Raw genomic sequence first — 20,878 nt, 5'->3', positions numbered from 1 at the left:
TTTTTATAAACAAATTCTATTTCCAAAACTTAATGTTTTTATTATGACTTGATGATTTAATATCAAAACCTAAATACTATTTAATTGTGTAAATTCTTAAAACAAAATTATACTCCGTATGAAGTTGTAAATTGAAAATATCAGGTATGAAGCATAAACTTGCACTGAAAAGTTATTGGGTTTTTATTGATTAACGAACCCGTCTTTCCCTAAGTTATGTAAATACAGTGTCTTCAGATAATTTGTGCTTCAAATATATAAATTAAAGAAACTTTACTTTTTGAGCTATTCTATGGCACATCGGCCTTATCGAGTTACATCCAACTTAATCACTTAAATCTATGTACTAGATGGTTAGTTACTTCGTTAATAGTTAGTTAGTTACACATAGTTAACTAACTAACTATTAACTAGTTGATAAATGTCAAATGAGTGGTTCAGCCATGAGCGTGGGAACCGGACTTCAGACTTTAATCATCATGGAGATGATTAAATTTAATAAGCTAGTAAAATACCGTTTCTCAAAAATTTCCGGGATTATGTAAATACAATGATTAGAAGCTAGGAGACTAGGATCACTGTCCTAGAAAATGAAACAGAAAATGAAGTTTCTTAAGAATGATCATATTTTGTCCAAGTTCATTTCATTTCACTAAAGATAACATGGGGCACACATAGATTAGTATATGTGCTACTTTTCTTGCTAAAGGAATTCAATTTGACACTAACATTCCACCAATAGTTCAAATCAGGGTTACCAGATTTGAATTATATAGCAAATCCGGTAATTACGATGAAATTAGTACAAAAGATTGTTAACTAAAGTTTCCAACAGTTGAGATTTGTTAACTAAAATTTCAGTAAGAGCAACTGAAAATCTGATGCTACTACTAAGGCTTGAATTGCTGAATGTTTAGCATCATGGAGATGTTACCCCTTTGCTCCGTAGTCGAGTCGATCTCCTTGGTGTAGGAGTTGCCTTGCTGCTCACTTCCTCTCTGCCATCCTGTGTAGAAAATAACACACAAAGGAAATAATAAGCATCATTTTACTACTGGATTGTATTCTTCCTGTACAATAAACGGTACGCAGTACCAGATTCAGAATACAGTAATGCTTGCAGTAATAGTGAAACAGGTCTAAACAAAGCGGTATAGGACGTTATGATTGGAACCTGTACTTAATCCCGTACAGGTTCACTATTCTTTGGTTCTGAATTTTGATGACATTACGCAATATTGCTCATTTTTCACTACCTGTCATTTGCCGATAATGAGATGCACTAGGATAAAAATGATGCACAAAGGAACAACGAGGCCAAACAGAACTTAATATACAAAGTTAACTAAGAATCGAAGGCTTGTGTTACTGACCTTCTTCATAGAGGTGGTGTCCTGAGGAACGTAGCTACCACGTGAATAAGATTCAGATGTTGATAAACCGGAGCTAGAAACTGAAGTTCGCCTAGTTGCGCCCTTTATATCAGGAGTGGAACACATGGTTTCATCTCTCAAAGGATAAGTCTTGAGTAAATGAGTAAACTCTACTCCAACCTCGAACTCCCCGAGTTGCTTCACCTTTGGAATGATTGTATGAACATCCCTCTCAAGAATTTCCACTGGATTAGCACTTAATGGAGGGCTCACTTCAGAATGATCAATTTTCCGAACTGATGAAGCATTCAACTGTCGATATCTATCAGTTTTCTCTCCTGATTTAGGAGGCAACCCTTGCCTGATTCTCCCAGCTGTTCCGATATTAGAGCCAAACTTCACATTTGAGGATCGAGTCTTAGAAGACGCCCTTTTACACTTACAATAGAATCTCCAAACCAATGATGACAGTAAACCGAAAGCAACCAGTGGTGATATCACAGGCCATATCAGCTCACTGAATGTCAGCCTAGAATCTTGCTTTGATTTCGCTTCAATGTCTTCCAATCCCTTATCAAAATGAGCCCGAATTTCCCCTTCTACCGTCTTATTAGATTTTACTTCAGAACTAGGCATACCAACCAAATCCTCAACATCAGGAGCCTCACTTTGTTCTGATGCAACCATCTGCTGAACTTCAATTTCAGCTTGATAATACTCAATCTTCGCATCAGCAATCCCGCTTTTCTTCTCAACCACATTGGGAACTTCAACATCAGGAGCCTCACTTAATTCTGATGCAGCCATCCTCGCATCAGCAATCTCATGTTCATCATCACCCACATAGGGCAGTTCAACATCAGGAGCCTCACTTAGTTCTGATGCAGCCATCTGCGCTTCAATTTCAGCTTGATAATACTCAATCCTCGCATCAGCAATCTCATGTTCCTCAACACCCACATTATCAAAATCAACCCTAATTTCCTCGTCTATCGCCTTAAAATCAGGAACGTCAGCAGAATTATCGACTACACTTCCTAACACTACCCCACTAAAGTCTTCACTTCTAGGCCCTTCAACCAGTTCTAATACAACATTGTTTACTCCAAACTCATCCTCCAATCGAGGCCGGCTCACATTTTTCTGATCAGCTTCTAATGCAACATTGGTTACTGCAAACTCATCCTCCAATCGAGGTCGAATCTGATAGTAATCATCCAAAGACTTGACCTTTGTCAGAATTTCAGTCTCATCATCCTCAACACTTCCACTCAAATTCTCATCAAATTCTAAACCAGAATAATCGAGTTCAACCAAACCCGAATCTGAACCGTTTTTTCCACCCAAGACTAAACTTCCAGAATCAAGACTCCTCAATGAAACAATCTTAAAACCCATGTTAACAATTTGTTTATACTCAATTCCAACACCCTTAAATTCTTGCTTAACCATTAAAGAAGAAGAATTCATAGAACATATGCACATTGTACAGAAAAACACAGAACACAACACAATTAAAAACTTGAATAATCCCCATTTTAATCCCCAATTCTCCTCTTCAAATTCATCCAAACCCTCATCTTCCTCATCAAGAACAACAACTTTTTGATTATAAATCACAATTTCCTCACTTTCTTCCTTGGATAAACTGTCAATACAACTATCAGAATCGCTATTGCTATCGCTATCAGTATCGGTTTTTTCACCCGTCTTAACCAAGATTTCTCGCCTTCTATTAGGCCGGTATCGGAGAAATCTCGGTCTAGGAGACAAGTAGTTAGTCAGAGGATCATAAGGTAAGACAGAATCATCACCGTGTACAAATTCATCATTGTTTTTAGGAGAATGCACAACATTTTTAGGAGAAATTAATGGGATTTTAGGCAAAGATTTTCTACTACCAGAATTAGAGTTACCCAATTTACCAAGATCAGATTTTGGTGATTTCCACTCTCCAAGAACCTTCTTGTTTGGTGTAGAATTGAATTTCGATGAAGCGGAAATCGTTGGTGACATGAAATTCTTGTTCTTTTGCTGTGAATTTCTTAGACTTTCACTCTCGTTTTCATTGTTTCCTGCATCAAAATCAGCCAACAACAAAAACCCATTAATAAATCAACAAAAGAATTGAACTTTTAAATACCCATTACTTAATTTGATGATTAAATTGAAGAATGCTGAAACTATGAACTACTTATTAATTATTTTTACCTGAAAATGAATGATTAACTGTTTTATTAGAATTCTCCATTTTCTTGATTTTCTTGATTTTTGTTTTGTTTTTTTGATAATGATTAATGGAGAAAGAAACTGCAATTGAAGTGTTTGTTAGTTAAGATGATGATTAGTGTGATTTGGAGGGAGTTGTTGAGGATAAAATTGTGATGAAAATGTGACCGTTGGGGTTTGTTTATATGGGGAATTTGAAGGATTTAAATTTCTGGTTTTATGACCGTTGGGAAATGTTGATAATATGATTGGCTTCAGGTGAACTTGAATGGTCATGTGAGTCAAGAATTTGGGCTTTGCTTATATGCATGTAACCATTTCGTATTGGGTAAACTATGCAAAAAAAAAAATGTTAAATTGGATCGAACGTAAATATTTATTTGGTTTTATATGAGATTGGGCCAAGTTAAAACTATCATTTTGTATAACGAAAGGTTAAGAGACGAAGAGTGACGAGTCGCGACAGAGATTAGTGACTTTGCACTTTCGGAAAAACATTTGATAGTCTTTTTGCATCTATAACTGAATAGGAATAGTTGATAACAAGAAAAAAGTAGCTCGATTTTTTTGAGAAAATGGAGAGGATCAAATGCAATGTTAGGGTGCAATCTCATATCCTACATCGATAGTATAAAAATGAAGATCATCTTTCTATGTGCTACAAAATATAATAGTACGAGGGCTTTTGGAACGGAGTTCAAGAATACATCCATGATGGCTTCGGCCAAAGCGGACATTATCGTACTATTATGGACAGTGGACATCGGTGCATCAAGCCTAACACGCGGTATTCATACTTCCGCACAACAACTGGTATCAGAGCCCTTAGTGTGACCTCGTGATTGGAGATCTGAGGGTGTCTTGTGTCGAAAGTTTGACTGATAATGTTGTGATCAGGCGGCGGGTCCCGTTGGGTAAAAACTGCGGTGTCAGATGGATAGATAGTATGGTTGGAGGGAAGGACAATGATGTGGTCCTTGTTTCGAGAGAAGGATTGTTGGGGGTAGCAACCCAAGTCTCACATTAGAAAAGAAGAGAAGTTCTACCTAGTTTATAAGAGACCCACCACTCTATTAGTATAAGGCCTTTTTGGAAGGAGTTTAAGAACAAAACCGTATGGAATTGGCCAAAGGGGACAATATCACACTAATGTGGTGATGTGGTTGAGGCGGCGGACCTAACAAGTGGTATTAGAGCCCAAGGTTAAACTTGGGCCTAGCCTCTACAACGTACAAATGGTGGAGTTTGGAGAGCGGAACAGATAGTATTCCCGAGTCACGGACGCGTGAGCTCGATCTGGCACACTGTTTGCAAATCTTAAAGTCCAAGGGTGGTACGTTGGTGAAGCATGCATGGAGTCAAGACTTGAAGGTGACTTACACTGTAAGGCATGAAACTCCTAGCTCGAGGTGGAGCCTTGAGCAAGCCCGTCCAGGGATAAATGGATGAAAGGTGTCATAGGTCTTGTGGGACAAAGACCGTTTGTATACTAGAGTTGTTGATCAGGTGGGCCCTTATCAAGTTGGGTGCCACAGGTCTGGTGGGTTCTTTCATGGTTGAATGGAAGAGACCGTTGGTGTTATAGGACTTCTGAAGCGGCGGACCATGGGCAGTGTTGCCAGTGTATATTGGATGGAGATGATGTTCGATATGGATGTGTAGCAAATTCCTAAGAAGGGCACACGGACATGCAGGTTCCTCAGCATGTGGAGACATTCACTTAACCAGCCTGTAACATGTGGTGCAGATGGCTCGCAGTAGCATGGTGTGTCGGACTGTCGGCTAATGGGAGGTTATCAAGACTTGGTGATATTTCGCGTTTCAAGAAGTTGGGGATGTAGGTTGTGGGAGTAAAGTTCTCCAAGGAGTTCAGGGGTCCGAGTTAAGATGATGGTTCTTGGTTTGAGGGACGGATTGTTAGGGTGCACACTCATATCCCACATCGGTAATGTAAAGATGGAAGATCGTATTTATATGTGCCACAAAATATAATAATACAAGATCTTTTAAGAAGGAGTCCAATAGTTAATCCGTGAACGCTTGGCCTAAAGCGAATAATATCGTACAATTATGAACAATGAACATCGGTTCAGCAAATACCCAATAGAAGGTATTCACCCTTCCGCACAACACACAATATATTTACGGTCTACACTAGTCATTTTATTTAGAATTTGAGTCATATTTGTCGAGTTGCAGGTTACAACATGGCCAAGGCCTTATTGTTAATTTGTTGTCACCAAATTTGAATGTTAATGTGATAATGTCATTGATGATCACACTGTTCTTCACTCATCACTATCACCAAAGTATTGATTACAGTAGTTGAGTTAGGTCAGAAGCATACTTATAAGCTACAGTTGAAACAGGACATAATCTAGCAGAATTTGAATTGACATAATTATTTTAAGGCTTTCAAATGAATTTTCATTACAATTTTATGAACACTCTCACAAAACTTATTACTTGATAGATGACAAGCAAGTTGGTATAATAATTGTGATGTTCTCAACCTTTCTAATTTATAAACGGTTCTTCTCATATATACATTCTACTTTTGTCTTATTTATACTAGTTGACCCGTTTTAAATTTAAGACATCCGATTTAAATAAGCATTTATCACCTTACTAACTTGATCACGACTCGATGTTGTTAGTATTTTTTTTTTTTTTTGACAGAGCGCAAAAGTCTTACATTACACTAGTATGGTTGTGAAAGTCATACTCAAATACTACAATGTAAAACCGAATAAGAAACAACTCGATGGTGTTAGTTATTACCAGTATTTAACACCATAAGGAATTATTTACCCACTGATGCATTTATAGTCTAAAACTGGGTAAACCAGGTAGAATGGGACAGGACTCACAATCACAAGAACGAGGCACATTGCACATATTGACTCAGATGAGTAAAAGTGGGAAGCAGTTTGAAACAGAAAGAGATAACTGAGCAGCAGGAAAATGTAAGTTAAAAGTGGTAAAATGGATCTATTTCACGTTTAAGGAAGTTTCTAAATTTTCAACCTTAACATGGCAAATTAACAGAGATGCCTAAAGTAGTACGTATATCAAACATTAATGCACATCTGAATTTTATAGGTGGGACTATAATAAAAAAAAAAAATTGTTTGAATATATCAGCCTTTATTGTTAATCAATTAGCCTTACTTTAGACGGATATATCCGTCTTAAGTAAAAGACGGGTCAAATATGTTAAAGTGATGACATTTTTTTACTGTAGCAGCAGAGATTTGAACTTAGGGGTGCGGAAAATTTTAAGGAGGGGGATGACTAATTTCATAAGGCATCCTCGCAATTTTTTTGGAAAATTTAGGTAAGGATGTTCAAAAAGTGATACGTGTCGGTTCGATCTCTAGGTTCACAATCGTATTGTCTCCGAGCTGGTTCGGTCTAAGCCCGAGAAAAACCGGATTAGACTGGATGACACATTGTGTGTATAGTCCTTTTGATTTCTCGTCTAATTTGCTCTCCATTTTATACTCGAGTAATGCAAGATATCTTCTTTTTTGGATCTTTTCTCGAACTTTCACCTTTCACATACAAATAAAATATATACGCTTTTAAAAATACGAGTATGTTTTAAGAACTCTGGTTATACTATATATATACGGAGTATGTTGTGAAGGTTAATTAATAGTCCTAATTTTTCTTATCCTTAATTTTTTGTTCAAAGAGTTTTGCTTGTGACAGTGTCTTCAAAGAGACCTCTTGCCCTCCTTATTTGCCCTCTTGTCCTTTTATCTCTCGTCTCTTCAAAACGATGGATTTTTTCCGTCAGAAATGAGAATTTGTGTTTTGTAGATTCAAATGAAATATGGAGTAGATCACTAGATCATAGGATGGATGATACTTCCTCCATTCAACTCCACTCTACCTATTTTCATTTTATACACTATTCACAAGTGCACATTCAATCTCGATTTCTCTCAATACATAAGTGAAAATATATTCATGTGCATGGGATCTTTGTTTGATTCGTCTTTACGAGTGCATTAAAAATATCTAACTTTTATAATTTTTGCAAATACGTAGCTAACAATATTTACTACATAAAACACGCGTTGGCGAACGTGAAAAAGCAAAGTGGTAGAGTGGAGTTGAATGGAGGAGTAAACTAAACTATAACGACCTTAATTTTACATGAATATAGCTATAAGGACCCCAAAAATTAAAGCAATGCTTTAAGGACCTCAATTTTCTAAGTTCGTTAGATCTAACAGGTGCGCCTAACGTTTGCTTTTAGTTTGTTTGTGCCTGCTTTTTGTATTCATTTTTTAATCATCCAAATTATTCTTTATGTTTGTTTAAGTTTCTACTGTATTACATAGCAACACTAAATAGGAGTCTATTATTCTGTCCGGCTAATCTTTCCTTTCCTTAAACGAAGTTATCCGTTTTAATATTAAAACGGGTCATTTATATAGGCATATAAGATACAAGTAAAACTTTTATTTTTCCATATGCATTCTAACTTTTTCTTGTTCATCCAAGTGAGCGTATTTGACCGTCTTAACCTTGAAACGGATGTAATCGTCTTAGATGATAATCTGTGTATATTATGTAATTATATTATACTCGTACAACAATCTCTTTTATCCTTTACTCCATAGATATGTTTCTAGTTCATCTTGATAACTTGTATTATTCATTACGACTAAGAATTTTTTTTCTATATTCCAAATTCTTATCGAAAATGTTTCTCAAAACTTCTTATATGTAGGGCTGTCAATGATTTGAGTAGGCTAGTATAGCTCCCGAAATCAACTCTATTTTGAGCTGATTTCGAACCAAGTTTGACCAAATTCAAGCTGATTCTGACCTTAGTAAAGCTCTACGGAAAACTCGTTTAGCCTCATTTTATTATTATTATTATTATTTTAAAATATGAAAAAAACACGTAAAGAAAATAATGGTTTAATCGAGTTTTAGTTGAGCTCGAATATAAACTATTGACTGGGACGGAGGAAGTAATACTTTTTACTTACAGTAGGTATATTACAAAACTTATAAAAAGTAAAATTTTAAAATATTTTTTATTTGACCCAAGGACCGAGTCGGGTTTCGACTCTAAAATAACATGCCACTTCAGACTCGTATAATAACGATTTTATTAAACCCAAATTCTCATTATAGACGGACAATATCCGTCTATACATATAGACGGATACCATTTCCCCTCACAAAATACCCATTTACCATAAAGTGGGAAGCACATGGGGGGTGCCCCACCTTGTCCCCCTACCCATTTTATTAGAGGTCTTTACCCGTTTATACGCCCCACCCGTCTACACCAAGACTTATTGTTTATTAAATTAACACATTAGAAACTTAAATAAACACCCAATAAACATAAGCTTAATTTGGAAGATACAAAACTATTTTATTTTATTTTTTTAAAAAAAGAAGGAGAAGAAAATGGAGACAACTATACAAAAGAAAGCACAAGGTTAGCCCCTTCCGTTAGATTTAACGGAATTAAGAGACTGAGGTCCTTAAAGCTCTCCTCTAAGAAAGATCTCCGATGGTTGAAACAAAATGACAGCATAGAATTTAAAAGTTTCAAGTTTAGTTCTTTCAACCATTGGAGAGCTTCACATGAAGTAGCTTAGTTTGAGCAACTAGCTCCATGGAGCTAGTAGCTCAAATGGACCCACAAAGAGATATGTGCCAATTAAATAAATGTATATAAGTCCATTTAAGCAACAACTCTTAATAACTTAACCATTGGGGAAGTTTGTAGCTTAAAAGTGTTGTAGCTCAAAAATGTGATGTAGAGAGTTAAGCTAGTAGGGTTGTTGCTTACCATTGTGGATGCTCTAATATATTGGGTCCTTATAGCTATGTTTATGTGAAACTAAGGTCCTTAGACCATCCCCAAGCAAAGGTCGCGCTAATTAGGTCACGACCCTGTTTTACTCTTAATCCTACTTTATTTATCTTGACCTACTTTCACCCTCCCAAGCAGAAGGTCACAACCTAGGTTATCAATCCAATTATTTTTCACTTTTCAACCAATTATATCTCTCCACATTATATCACTTTTTCATATATATATTTTTTTATTAATTATTAATATTGTCAACCAATCACATATCGCCACATATAGGTCATGAGTTGGGTCAATTTGCTCCACCAAAGGTCACAAATTGACCACCAAAGGTCACAAATTGACCTCTTCTCTCCAAAGGTCACCATAATTTTTTTGTTAATTGATGATTAGTGTGACCAAGCAAGGTCATGACCTAGCAATTGACCTTATTTGGGGATGGTCTTATAGTTCACTTCACTCTCTGGAATGGAGGAAGTATTCTCTAGTCATAAACAAATAACTTCATCAGTTAAAAAGTCAGAAGAGCATCAAGGGCAATAATGGAAAAATAAAAAATGTGAACGACATAAGCAGATACTTCGTAGATTCTTATCAACACACTGCACGAAATGAAGCGATAAGTATAGAGTTGAGTCAAAAAGACTGGCACAAATACCTATATTAACCTTGTACTGTTCCTACCTTTTAAAGTCCTTTACCACTTTACCAGATATCCTGATGTCATTGATGATCACACCCTCGTGGCTCGTGCCACCAGTCAGTACTTCTCCCCCCAAAACCTTAAATCATTACCAAATTCTTACTTAAGAGTTTGAACTTAAGATGACAGGTATGTTAAATTGAAAGAAGCCAATAAAAGGTCTTAATTTAAGACCATTTTAAGTAAAACCAATAAAATATCAATCATTAGTACTCCGCATATTTTACAAAGAAAAAATGAGATCGAATTATCAGGTGATGTCGAGTTTTGATATTACCTTTATATCTTTATATTACAACTTGCAAGCTACATTGAGTTTTGGGGTAACCTTTATATTACTTGGTGGTGCAGTAGTGCTATTATTTTATTTTTATTTACAAGAAATTCGGAAATATTTGCTATTTTTGAACGCCCTTTATACAATGACCTTCACTTACTGACTTACTACAATGTTACAATCTTGTAACCGCCTTAACTCGCTCACAGAGCGGCTGGACGGTTGCATTTGCTTGTTATAACGCTCAATCGGGCAAAGATTGAACGGTTCATGCATCAAGACTCATTACACAATCGCAAAAAAAGGGTAATTCATCAAATAGAATAGAAAAAACATGAGATTCTTACATAAATGATCCAGATTCAGATCCATTTCCTTTAGAATATACACAAAGTTAAACTAGAAGACTAGCAGTAATTTCGGATTTTTCATCTTTTTACTCTACAGTCAAATTCTTTCTTCATTTCTTTTACCTAAAAGTTCAAACTTTATTGAACTTGAAAAGGGGACTTATGCATCTTAACACTACTAATGCTATTCTTAGCAGCCATAATCTCATCCAACGACAACCCCTTCTTGGACCGACCCTCGGGCCTCTGCTTAGGAGCGCTATGAGACCTCAACTTAGCTCGAAACGACTGTGTATTCGCCATGTAGCTAGGGTGGTTAGAGTACGGCCTAAAGTAATGTTCCCCACCTACGCTCTTGGTAGGGGTCGAAGGCCCATTTAATCGGCTCAAATTGGTGCAACGAGGCGTGCTTTGGGCCGTTGATGAGATTCGACAGTCATCACCGTACCAATCATAGCCATTGCGGTGTATACTTCGACGTTCTGGTATAGACAGTCTAGGCGGGATTGGGACGGGGCAAGGCAAAGGTGACGACATTGTTGGGTACTGAAACTCATCACCATATGAGTCGTAGAATGCCGGGTTTGGGTTGAGTCTTTTTGATCGTGATCTCGGCTTAAACGTGTCGATCTCTACAATTTTCGGACTCCCTTCGTACGGATTATACGTGTCGTATGATGTTGAAAGTCTTCTGCTCTGGACTTGATGGTTTTTTGACTCGTCTATAACTCTTTCCTGAAAATCAAGCAGCCAAGCATCAGTATACCAAACTGATTAAATTAATTTATTATTATTATTATTATTATTATTTCTTCGGATTATAATTGAATTTGATTCTTACCATGGATCTGCGTGGTCGAAAATCAGAATGAAGCGTGCCAGTTTTCGCAAGGGTTCGATTAGCTCTTTGTGATCGGACAGTAGCTTGAGCTCGAACCAATGCTTGCATACTATGAAGAGTTGCATCTGCTCTTTTTCGGACTAGAAAGCCTCGAACATGAGCTTGTAACTTCACTAGGCCTTTCAATGCTCGTAATGCTCTCCGCGCCTATTAGTAAAATCAAACACAAAGTTACATCCCCTACTCGATTATTTAGGCTCGACTACAAAGATAAAGTCACAGTTGTCTAATTTACTAAACACTCTCATTTTTTTCAGTTTAAAATGAAATGTCTAAATGTCATACTCGTATCAGAACATCATGCCACATACTCGGAAAACGACCGTTGCATAAGATGGTCCATACCAAATTGAAGATTAAATTAATCTTAGAGCATTTAAAATATAGATAAGTGATATGACTTGAGATTAAAATTTGAATTCTGTTCATTCAGTCCAATTCACTACATTTGACCAAATATGTGACGCAAGTCGAAAAATGCATGACGGGACCGAACCGCTTGAAAATTCAAATTTAGAACATAAAAGGTCAAGGAAACAAGAATATTGGGGGATAACAATTTGGAAAAGAGAAAAAACAAACCTACTCACTAAAAGTTGACCAAAAAATCATCTTGAAGTTTACCAATATTAGCAATTAACTTTATTTTTACTGCTCAAGTTCCAACAAAAACACTTTTTCTGTATTTCAAAGGTTTTATCCAATGTAGTATAAAGTACAAAATGTAAAAAAGCAAAATGTACATTGTACTCTTACAAATCTAACAGAAAATCAGATGCTGATATAGTAAAAATCAAACAAACTCAACTACCAAATCTTACTGCCTACTTTTTCAACTTGTCCTCCAAATATTTTGCAGAAAAATCACTAGTACAATGAAAAGTTTGACAAAGTGAAAATTGATGCTGAGAGGATTTGAACACGTCACGTCTTATGAGTGTCATTTCTTATAACTTTATCGATTGAAACGGTTGACATTTTCAACAGAGTTAATATTAAAATTAAAATAAATAAATTTCTAGACTAATTTTTTTTTTAAAAAAAAAAAAAAAAACTAGCTACACACATTAATGTGGTTTGAATTTGAAAATACACAAATAAACAAACAATTAGTCTCAGTGGCACATTTAGGGGGCTAGCAAGGGTGCTTGTTCCGCTTGACATTAAAAATTTCGAATTTCTTAGTTAAAAATTTCGATTTTTTCGTAAGATTTACTTTACGGCATTACCAGTTTGCCCCTTAACGAGAAATCCTGACTCCGACACTGATTAGTCTTGTGACAAATACATTTCATACGACCGTTGTAATATTGTGTAAAATAGATCCATTTCGCAATTAATTACTCCCACCATTCAAGCATATTCTATACGTTTGATTAAACAAAAAAATATTAAAATAATTTCAAAAAAAAGAAAAAGGACGAAGAAAGCAACATTACCAGATAACCTCGAAAAACAGCCTGAATCTTAGCAGCAGCCCATTTATCTCTACCACCACAAGTAGAATAAAACAAACCTCCACCTCCTCTTCCTTTACTAGTTAACCTAACCACCGCCACCGCCGCCTGCGCTGCCGCTACAGCCGCATCAGCTGCTGCAGCCGTAGCGGTCGCAACAGCAATAGCATGTTTCCTCTGCTCATCACTATTATTATACTCTTTCAACCACTTATTCCTTTGGTTATTCACCTTCATATTTTCATCAGTAACTTTGTTTGTTTCATTGTCGTTGTTTTTTGGGTGTTTTTTCATGGTTAGTAGTGATTTTAACCATCTTGTTGCTTTACCCATTTTGTAAACCCGGTTTAAATTTTATTTGGAACTGGGATTTTTAATGAAACAGGGGAAGTTAGAGAAAGTATTTATATAGAGACAATTGATGTGGTTTGAATGACAATGAATTTGAAAAGTTGAGGGATCTTTTTCTTGGGCAGAGTTGTGCTTGCGTTTTTTAAATTTGGATGACGTATGAAATCAAGTTTTGTTAGAAACTTCCAAAAAAAATAAACTTATGATAAGAATGAGGTTTGTGATAAGTTTGATAACTCGAGTTGTTCGGAGGGACCTCTTTTTCAGTCGGTCGATAAAGTAGATGTGGTCCTGTGGATAGTACTGTTAAACGGGTCGGATGCTTGGATGGATCTAGTTTTGGAACGGGTTTAAATAGGGGTTGGGTTATAACTTATACGGGTTCAAATTAGTTCAGCGTAGACTAATTTTACAATTATACCCTTGTCATTTTTTCCTCCCTCATTCATTTAATTGAATTTTTTTTTCTCTCCCTTCCCTTCACCTCCCTCCGGCAATCCCCACCGTCCAACCTTACTCTGACGCCCAGTTCTCCGGCCAACCTCGGCGTCCCATTTCTCCGACAACCCTTGATTTAATATACCCAATTAATGGTTTTATTAATCATATACTTTCGTTATCTGCACAAATTTAGTGGTGTTACGTTATTTTGGCAGTGGACGGAGGGCTACTTTTGCTTTGGCAAGAAAGTTCACATTTTTTCACTCTTTGCATTGTCCTTTAGTTGATACTAAATGCAAATGCTTCTCAGTTAAAACCATTAACCATTTCTGTTTTCAAAAAAAAAAACATTAACCATTTCTAGTATAAAATTTACTCATTTTACCTTCATATGATCAATTTCAATTGATGTGGAACAAGTTTCTGTCTTTATTACTGTGCTTGCCTGCACTTCCACCTGGGGTGGTGATTTTGTATGATTAATTGTTTTAAACATGTCATACAGTTGTATGTAACAATTACTTGCAGCACGGTTAAATGCTATTGTAAGTGACCGGCATAAAATACTTGTAGCCATAACCGTCCACTACTCTAACCACCGCGCCTTCCACTAATCATAAACCCTAATTGATGATACTCCGTAATTGACAAACAAGTAAACATATTAATTTCAATAACTAATAAATCCTAATAATTTCAACAAAACATACTAATAATTGCAAAAAATTGGAGAATATAATCCATTATTCAAATTTTTAGAACAATTATTTTTAATTTTGGGAAAAAAAGTTCATATAAGACTAAATTTGTTTAGTTTGAGGAAAAAGGGTATGATATGGAAAGTTTATGAAAAAATGTATGTGAAAAAGTAATTCCGATAAAAAAGTATATGACAATATGATACCAGTTTTTCAATTTTCAATTTTAAAATCAAAATACTTTTTGCGATTCCTCTCTTTAGAAGTTTATCTCCCTTCTTTCTAAAAAAACAAAAAACCCTACCCTACTTTCTTTGCTCCGGCGCCTCCTCTGACCACACACTGCTTCTCCGTCTCCCTTATCAATCGTCGAAGACGGGGTCATCTCAAGGCCTATCTCCGGCGATTTATCGCATCTCATCTATTGATTATTCCCTTTCGATTTGACCTCACCTTTTGTCCCTCTTGACGGAGCACGGTTTCTTACTCGACCGTCCGATGGTTTTGACGGCTGTCTGCCTGGTTTAATCTCATGTCTATTCGTTCCTACGATTCTCTGTCCTGTCATCGAAAGCACTACATTCAACCCACTCTTCCTTTCTTTAATCTCGATTGTCCTTGTCGTTGGTGTCGATGAGTATAGCTCATCTACTTTGTGTCATTTTGGTTTTGTGGTTGTGGTTTTGGGCCGATTTGGTGTTCCCCTCGCCCCTTCCCCCCACATATTGGTTCCATTTCCGGGTCTTTTTAGTGTCGGGTTGTGTGTTTCTTAGAGTTGGTCTTGTTGCATGTAGGTCAATGGTCCTTGGGGGTACTGTTTATTATCAGATGTAGTTGTCGATGTCTTTGTGTCAGCTAGTTCCGCTGCATCGGTCTTGGTTTCGGTGAGTTCGTTGGGTCCGTCGCTTCCTTTGTTGTCTGAGGTCAAGGCTAGAGTGTTTGATGGTTGAGATGTGTGCGGTATGGTGGAGTTGGGTGTTTTGACAGTGATGTTGGTTCGGGTCGGATGCGGTGGGATTCACCTCTAACTACTGTTTAAGTCGTGTTTTTTGCTCTTTCAAATAATAATCTCCTGTTGGTTTGGGGTGTCTTGTCCTCTTACCTATGGGTTAATTATGACGACTGTAATATTGCATCCGGTCTATGTTGAGCCCATATCTTTACGGCCTTCGGAGATGGTGTTGGTTGTAAGATTGTTCAAGTGGTTTTCTCTTTTGTTACCTATCTAGCTACTTACTCACTTTTCCTGGCTACGAGGTCCTGGTCAGCGGCCATCAGGGTTTGTATTCCAAAGTGCAGGATTTTTCTCTCCTCTGGACTCAGACTTTTGTGGTCTACTTTCCGCCTTTTCTTTCTACATCCTTGTGGCGTAAGTACACTTTGCTCTCTCTCGATGGCTCAAGGGGCTCGTTGGTCTATGGATAATGTGTATCACAACCGAGAAGATGAATCTTCGAGACACTCTATTAGGTCTTGTTGCAGGTATTTCTCCGAAACTCAGTCAACTAAGATGAGTAAAAATATGTTCGATCACGTGGCCAACTCTTTTCGTCTCTTCAAGCACTAGTAGTGGATGTTGAAGTTGATCTTAGTGTCCAGCTTGTCGTACGCCATCAACAAGTTTATTATACCCGATATTGTTACTTTGTTGTCTTAGTTTATGGTTTTACTGAAATAACTGCATTTGACCATATGAGTCTAATGCTAAATGTATAAAATCTTTTTTTTTTCACAATTGCCAAAAAAAATAATTTAAAAAATGAAATAGGTATGTTAATGTTCCAAATTTTCAAGTCGAATGAGTCAAGTCAGAGTTTGACTCTAAACTGACTGACAGTCATTTTGGATTCGGATCATGTTCTAATTTGGGGGGTTTGACCTTGCAAACAAAGAGGACAGGTCGGGTCATCTTTACGTGTCAGTTTGAGTGATACCTTGAATGTATATTTTTTTACAATTCATACATTCATGTATCTTGGCCCAAAATTCATTTAGGCAAATTCTCATTTAAGTTCGATATGTGTTTGCTGGTTATTATTTTGTCATATTTCTCTCTTTTTATTAAAAAGATAAAAGTAAACTCCTTTTGTCTCATTTATGACACCTCGTGAGCAACTCACCAAGCACGGTTTGGTCAAAGCTCGGGATTGGCTCGAGAGTTTAATGAGTCAAACCGAGTTAATATTGGCTCTCCTCATTTAAGTTTGCAAACTTAGGAATTACCATAATTTTTTCACGCTCAACCTCGACTTTTTGTTCATGAGTACAAGTCGAGCAAAGTCAAGCTCGTACTCGCTTAGCACATTATCACTCATAGACTCTCATCCATTCATTTTCCTTATGTATTATTTGTAGTAACGAAATTTTTTATTAAAAGTAAATAAATAAATCGTCAACAATATATGACATATATAGGCCAATGCATGCATGAGAAAGTAAAACCATCGGCCATAAATAAAGATGTTCTTCACAACATAAGCTCTTGAATAACAATAGGTCTTGGTATAGACGGGTGGGACGAACAGACGGGTAAAGACCTCTAATAAAATGGGTAGGGGGACAAGGTGGGGCACCCTCCATCTGCTTCCCACTTTATGGCAAATGGGTATTTTGTGAGGGGAAATGGTATCCGTCTATACGTATAGACGGATAGTGTCCATCTATAATGAGAATTTGTGCTTGAATAATTCGGCTGTGTCTTGGATTTAATTTCAATTTCGTTAAAGTAAGCTTCATAAAATTTCGATTCTAAAGAGAAGATTCTTCTAACTAAAAGGTGGCAAATAAGTCTCAAACGTTTAACCGATTAAAGAAAACATAACTCATCTCTAAGTTAATATACGGTTGTTGATTATCATTGTTGGAAGTTTGAATTTGAACGCAAGGGATTGGGTTAAGCAATTATTAACAAGCAGAATTATTTCAGAGAAATTATTATGGTATGCCATGTTTTTATACCCTACACTACACGGTATGCAGGTCATTATGAAGTACATACGGACTTGTTGGTGATTTTTAAAAATAATGTCCTTGATCTTTTCCCGCTATCCCTCCACTCTTCATCAGTCATTATGTCAAACAATTTTACATAATTATGTCTACGTTAATTTAAAGTATGTACGTGCACATAACAATGAAATGATTTTTATTATTTCTGATGTAGAAGTTAATGTTTCTGGTTGTCTTTATTGTATAAGCTAAGTGTGATTTTACGTTAGTCATGTCACATGTGAATGAGGATGTTTTAGTCTAATAGTTAAAATTGAGATATTGTAAAATAGGTTAAATCCTTGCAGTTTTAAATCTCCCTCTTCCATATATTGTAATAGTATATATGATGTGATTCGACATTTGTCGTGTGACTGAGGAGCCTTGCGCCTCATTTGAGGCCAAAAAACATTTGTTAAGTGACATATTTTGGATTAACTTAAATCAGACTAAATGCTGTTAAAATCTACTTGACACCTTTTTATTTGAAACTTTTTGAGGCATAAAAGCGATCCGGGTCTAAAATTTTGACAGTTTAAGTCCTAAAAAGTACCTTAATATACACAGAATTTGGTATTGGATCAATAGTTATTAGTTACGGATAACTAAATACTCCGTAGTATAAATTGTTAGTTAAGGATCAATAATTATAAGGAATTAAGGTGTTGTACTTGTATGGATACGCACTGAAATACAACTCCACAAGAATATCGAAATCATGGGAATTAAGTTCCACGTGAAATTCAAGAGATTTTAACAAATTCGTTTGGTTGTCTATATAGGAATTTAACTCCACAAGAGTTTGCAATTACCTAGGATGGGCTAGATAATCCAACATCTCCATCACAAAGGAGTTGGAAAGTCCTTGGATTATTGAATTCCTACCCTTTGTCAATAAATGGGCAACCAAACAAATCCATATTTTATAATTCATGGATTTTCCAATTCCCATGATTTATAAGGGGCAGCCAAACGAGTTCTAAATAGTTATACACGGAATATAACCTCTACGTAAAACGATTATTTCTATTAATATGTACTCCTATTAGTCAGACAATCGACATAATCTTTGTTATACGTCGCTTAATCAACATATACTTTTCTTCTTTCCTTTATTTATTTACTTTTATATATAATGTAGAGCAATGGTTTTAGGGCAACACAAAAATTTCGGAGAGACGGTTTCTCAATAGCGTTATTGAGAGACCTCTCACATGATGGGGTGAGAGACCCACTTAATTTATTTTTCCCTTATTATATCTCTCACTAAATTAGTGAAAGACGGGCAATACTTTGGGTTTTGCAAGTCCATTCTACTAACTCTGATTTAACAGATTCTTCACACTTGTATTCATTTTGTAACGATTCAACAGATTTTTTACACCAGTATTCATTTGTAGTGACGGCTTTAATGAAATGTCAAGAATTGAGTCAAAAAAGTACAACTTTGGTGTACCAAAATTTAGGGCTGAGCAAAAAATCAGATTATTCAAAATATTCGATCCGAATTCGATCCGAATTTTTGGATATCCGATCCGAAAGTTAAGTTTGGTTTGGATATCTGATCCGAGATCTTTGATTTTGGTTTGGATATGGATATTAGAATTAAAACATTTGGATATCCGATCTGATCCGAAACTATAGTTTTCTAGTATAATTTCGAGAAAATAAAATTTTATTTGATACAACAACTTAATTAATGTTTAAAATATTAGAGAAATATCTAGGTGGTACTTATATTTTATAGCGAGAACATTGGAATAAGAATACGAAAGAAAATCATCATCTAAAACTATGAATATAATCGTGTTTCAAACTTAATTTTAAAGTAAATTCAAAAGTATGGATATCCGCATCCGATCTGATTATTTTGGATACCCGAACATTGGATATCCAAGACATTTGGTTTGGATATTGGATATCTAATTTCACGATTTCTAATATGGATATCCGATCCGAACTAGCACTTTGGATCAAATACCCGATCCATACTCTGCCCTATACCAAATGATCCACTGTGAAATTAGTCTGCGAATAAATATTGGACTGGGCCACACTTTTGAGTAAAATGGCAACCGCGTCTTGTCATGTAAGCCCGGCCCGCTAAAAGTTGGGCTAGCGGAAGTTGAAATCGTGACTGAGCCATGGATTATGTGTGGAAACGAAAGACAAGTGTGCACGGAATATGAGGTCTATTGTAGGCTTGTCGCCTTCGCTGTGACCCAATGTTTTTTTTTTGGAAAAATTGTCCCAAGTAGTAATCTCATCTCAAATTAATAGTTGGTCCGCGATAAATAATTCTCAAGTTACAATCTTCCCAAATTAATTTCATAAATCTAAGAGTTAATGTATAGTTGGGATTAATATAAGGAGACACACATAGAGGCGATTCTAGGATTTTATGTAAGGGGGAAGGGGGTGTAGGACTGTTGACTGTAGGGGTGTTCATTCGACGGTCCGGATCAAAGACCGGACCGGACCATGTAATTTGGTCCGGACCATACTTTATTTGGTCCGGTCCACGGTTCACCTATTTACGTTAGTTTGGTCTTTGGTCCGGTCCTGGACCAAACCGAATGAACCGCGGACCAAACTATATAACGAAAATTATTAAAAAGGTATAATTAACAAATATTTCTCTTAATATGACAATAGTATTTTGTTATGTAACTTTTTGACATATCTATACAATATAGTTAAAAGGCTACTTAAAACATTTAATTTTAATCCACATGTCGATTTTTTATTGGTAAATGCTAATTCATCTATATTGATTACTTGATTATTTATTTATACAATATTATAAAAGTCTAGATTATGTATTAAAAAGTTATCTTTAAAACTATCACATGCTTATAAGTTCAAAAAAAATAAAAAATATTAATTGCAAACACAAAAAATAAATTAATACAAACTCTTTATTTTCCTCTCATAAATTGGGTTATTAATCTACTTATTTATTTATTTAACCTTTAATTTCTTTTATTTAATAGGATGGTTTTTTGGTTTCTCTCTCCATCATTATAATTTGTAGTTATCATAATTTTTTATTATCTCCCTTTTAATTCACAAAATCGTTCCTCTTCCCTCGAATAAATTGTTGAAATTAATCAATAATTAATAACAAAAATTTCTTATATAACTATTATAACAATCCTAATTTTTATTTGTATTCAAAAAGTTGGTAGGTAAAATATAAATACATAGATAATTAAATGAATTCTTTCGCTTTTTATCCTTATTATATTTTAAATTTATT

At 35.7% G+C, this 20,878-nt stretch overlaps 2 protein-coding genes across 2 annotated transcripts; both read right to left on the bottom strand.

The window, feature by feature from the left end:
* Positions 1–603: 603 nt before the first annotated feature.
* LOC141611124 (uncharacterized) lies at positions 604–3,804 on the bottom strand. Its single transcript, XM_074429574.1, has 3 exons — positions 3,585–3,804; positions 1,374–3,448; positions 604–1,006 (listed from the first exon to the last, which is right to left on the bottom strand). The coding sequence occupies exons 1-3, from the start codon at positions 3,622–3,624 to the stop codon at positions 920–922; spliced, it is 2,202 nt and encodes a 733-aa protein (XP_074285675.1). The 5' UTR covers positions 3,625–3,804; the 3' UTR covers positions 604–919.
* Positions 3,805–10,731: 6,927 nt separating this feature from the next.
* LOC141611123 (protein IQ-domain 26-like) lies at positions 10,732–13,653 on the bottom strand. Its single transcript, XM_074429573.1, has 3 exons — positions 13,124–13,653; positions 11,625–11,831; positions 10,732–11,518 (listed from the first exon to the last, which is right to left on the bottom strand). The coding sequence occupies exons 1-3, from the start codon at positions 13,472–13,474 to the stop codon at positions 10,922–10,924; spliced, it is 1,155 nt and encodes a 384-aa protein (XP_074285674.1). The 5' UTR covers positions 13,475–13,653; the 3' UTR covers positions 10,732–10,921.
* Between the last annotated feature and the right edge of the window lie 7,225 nt (positions 13,654–20,878).

Source organism: Silene latifolia, chromosome 11, assembly GCF_048544455.1.
Source record: "Silene latifolia isolate original U9 population chromosome 11, ASM4854445v1, whole genome shotgun sequence".
Lineage (NCBI taxonomy): Eukaryota > Viridiplantae > Streptophyta > Magnoliopsida > Caryophyllales > Caryophyllaceae > Silene > Silene latifolia.
The sequence above is the reverse complement of the archived record's forward strand: the minus strand, read 5'-3'. Positions and strand labels throughout refer to the sequence as shown.

What these genes read in the sequence shown, in the direction of transcription:
- LOC141611124 (XM_074429574.1), bottom strand. Translation starts at nt 3,624, where the DNA reads ATGGAGAATTCTAATAAAACAGTTAATCATTCATTTTCAG. An exon ending in AGTTAATCATTCATTTTCAG is followed by an intron (nt 3,449 to 3,584) that starts GTAAAAATAATT and finishes ATTTTGATGCAG; the next exon opens with GAAACAATGAAAACGAGAGT. An exon ending in ACACCACCTCTATGAAGAAG is followed by an intron (nt 1,007 to 1,373) that starts GTCAGTAACACA and finishes TTTTCTACACAG; the next exon opens with GATGGCAGAGAGGAAGTGAG.
- LOC141611123 (XM_074429573.1), bottom strand. Translation starts at nt 13,474, where the DNA reads ATGGGTAAAGCAACAAGATGGTTAAAATCACTACTAACCATGAAAAAA. An exon ending in CTGTTTTTCGAGGTTATCTG is followed by an intron (nt 11,832 to 13,123) that starts GTAATGTTGCTT and finishes TTTTACTAATAG; the next exon opens with GCGCGGAGAGCATTACGAGC. An exon ending in TTCGACCACGCAGATCCATG is followed by an intron (nt 11,519 to 11,624) that starts GTAAGAATCAAA and finishes CTTGATTTTCAG; the next exon opens with GAAAGAGTTATAGACGAGTC.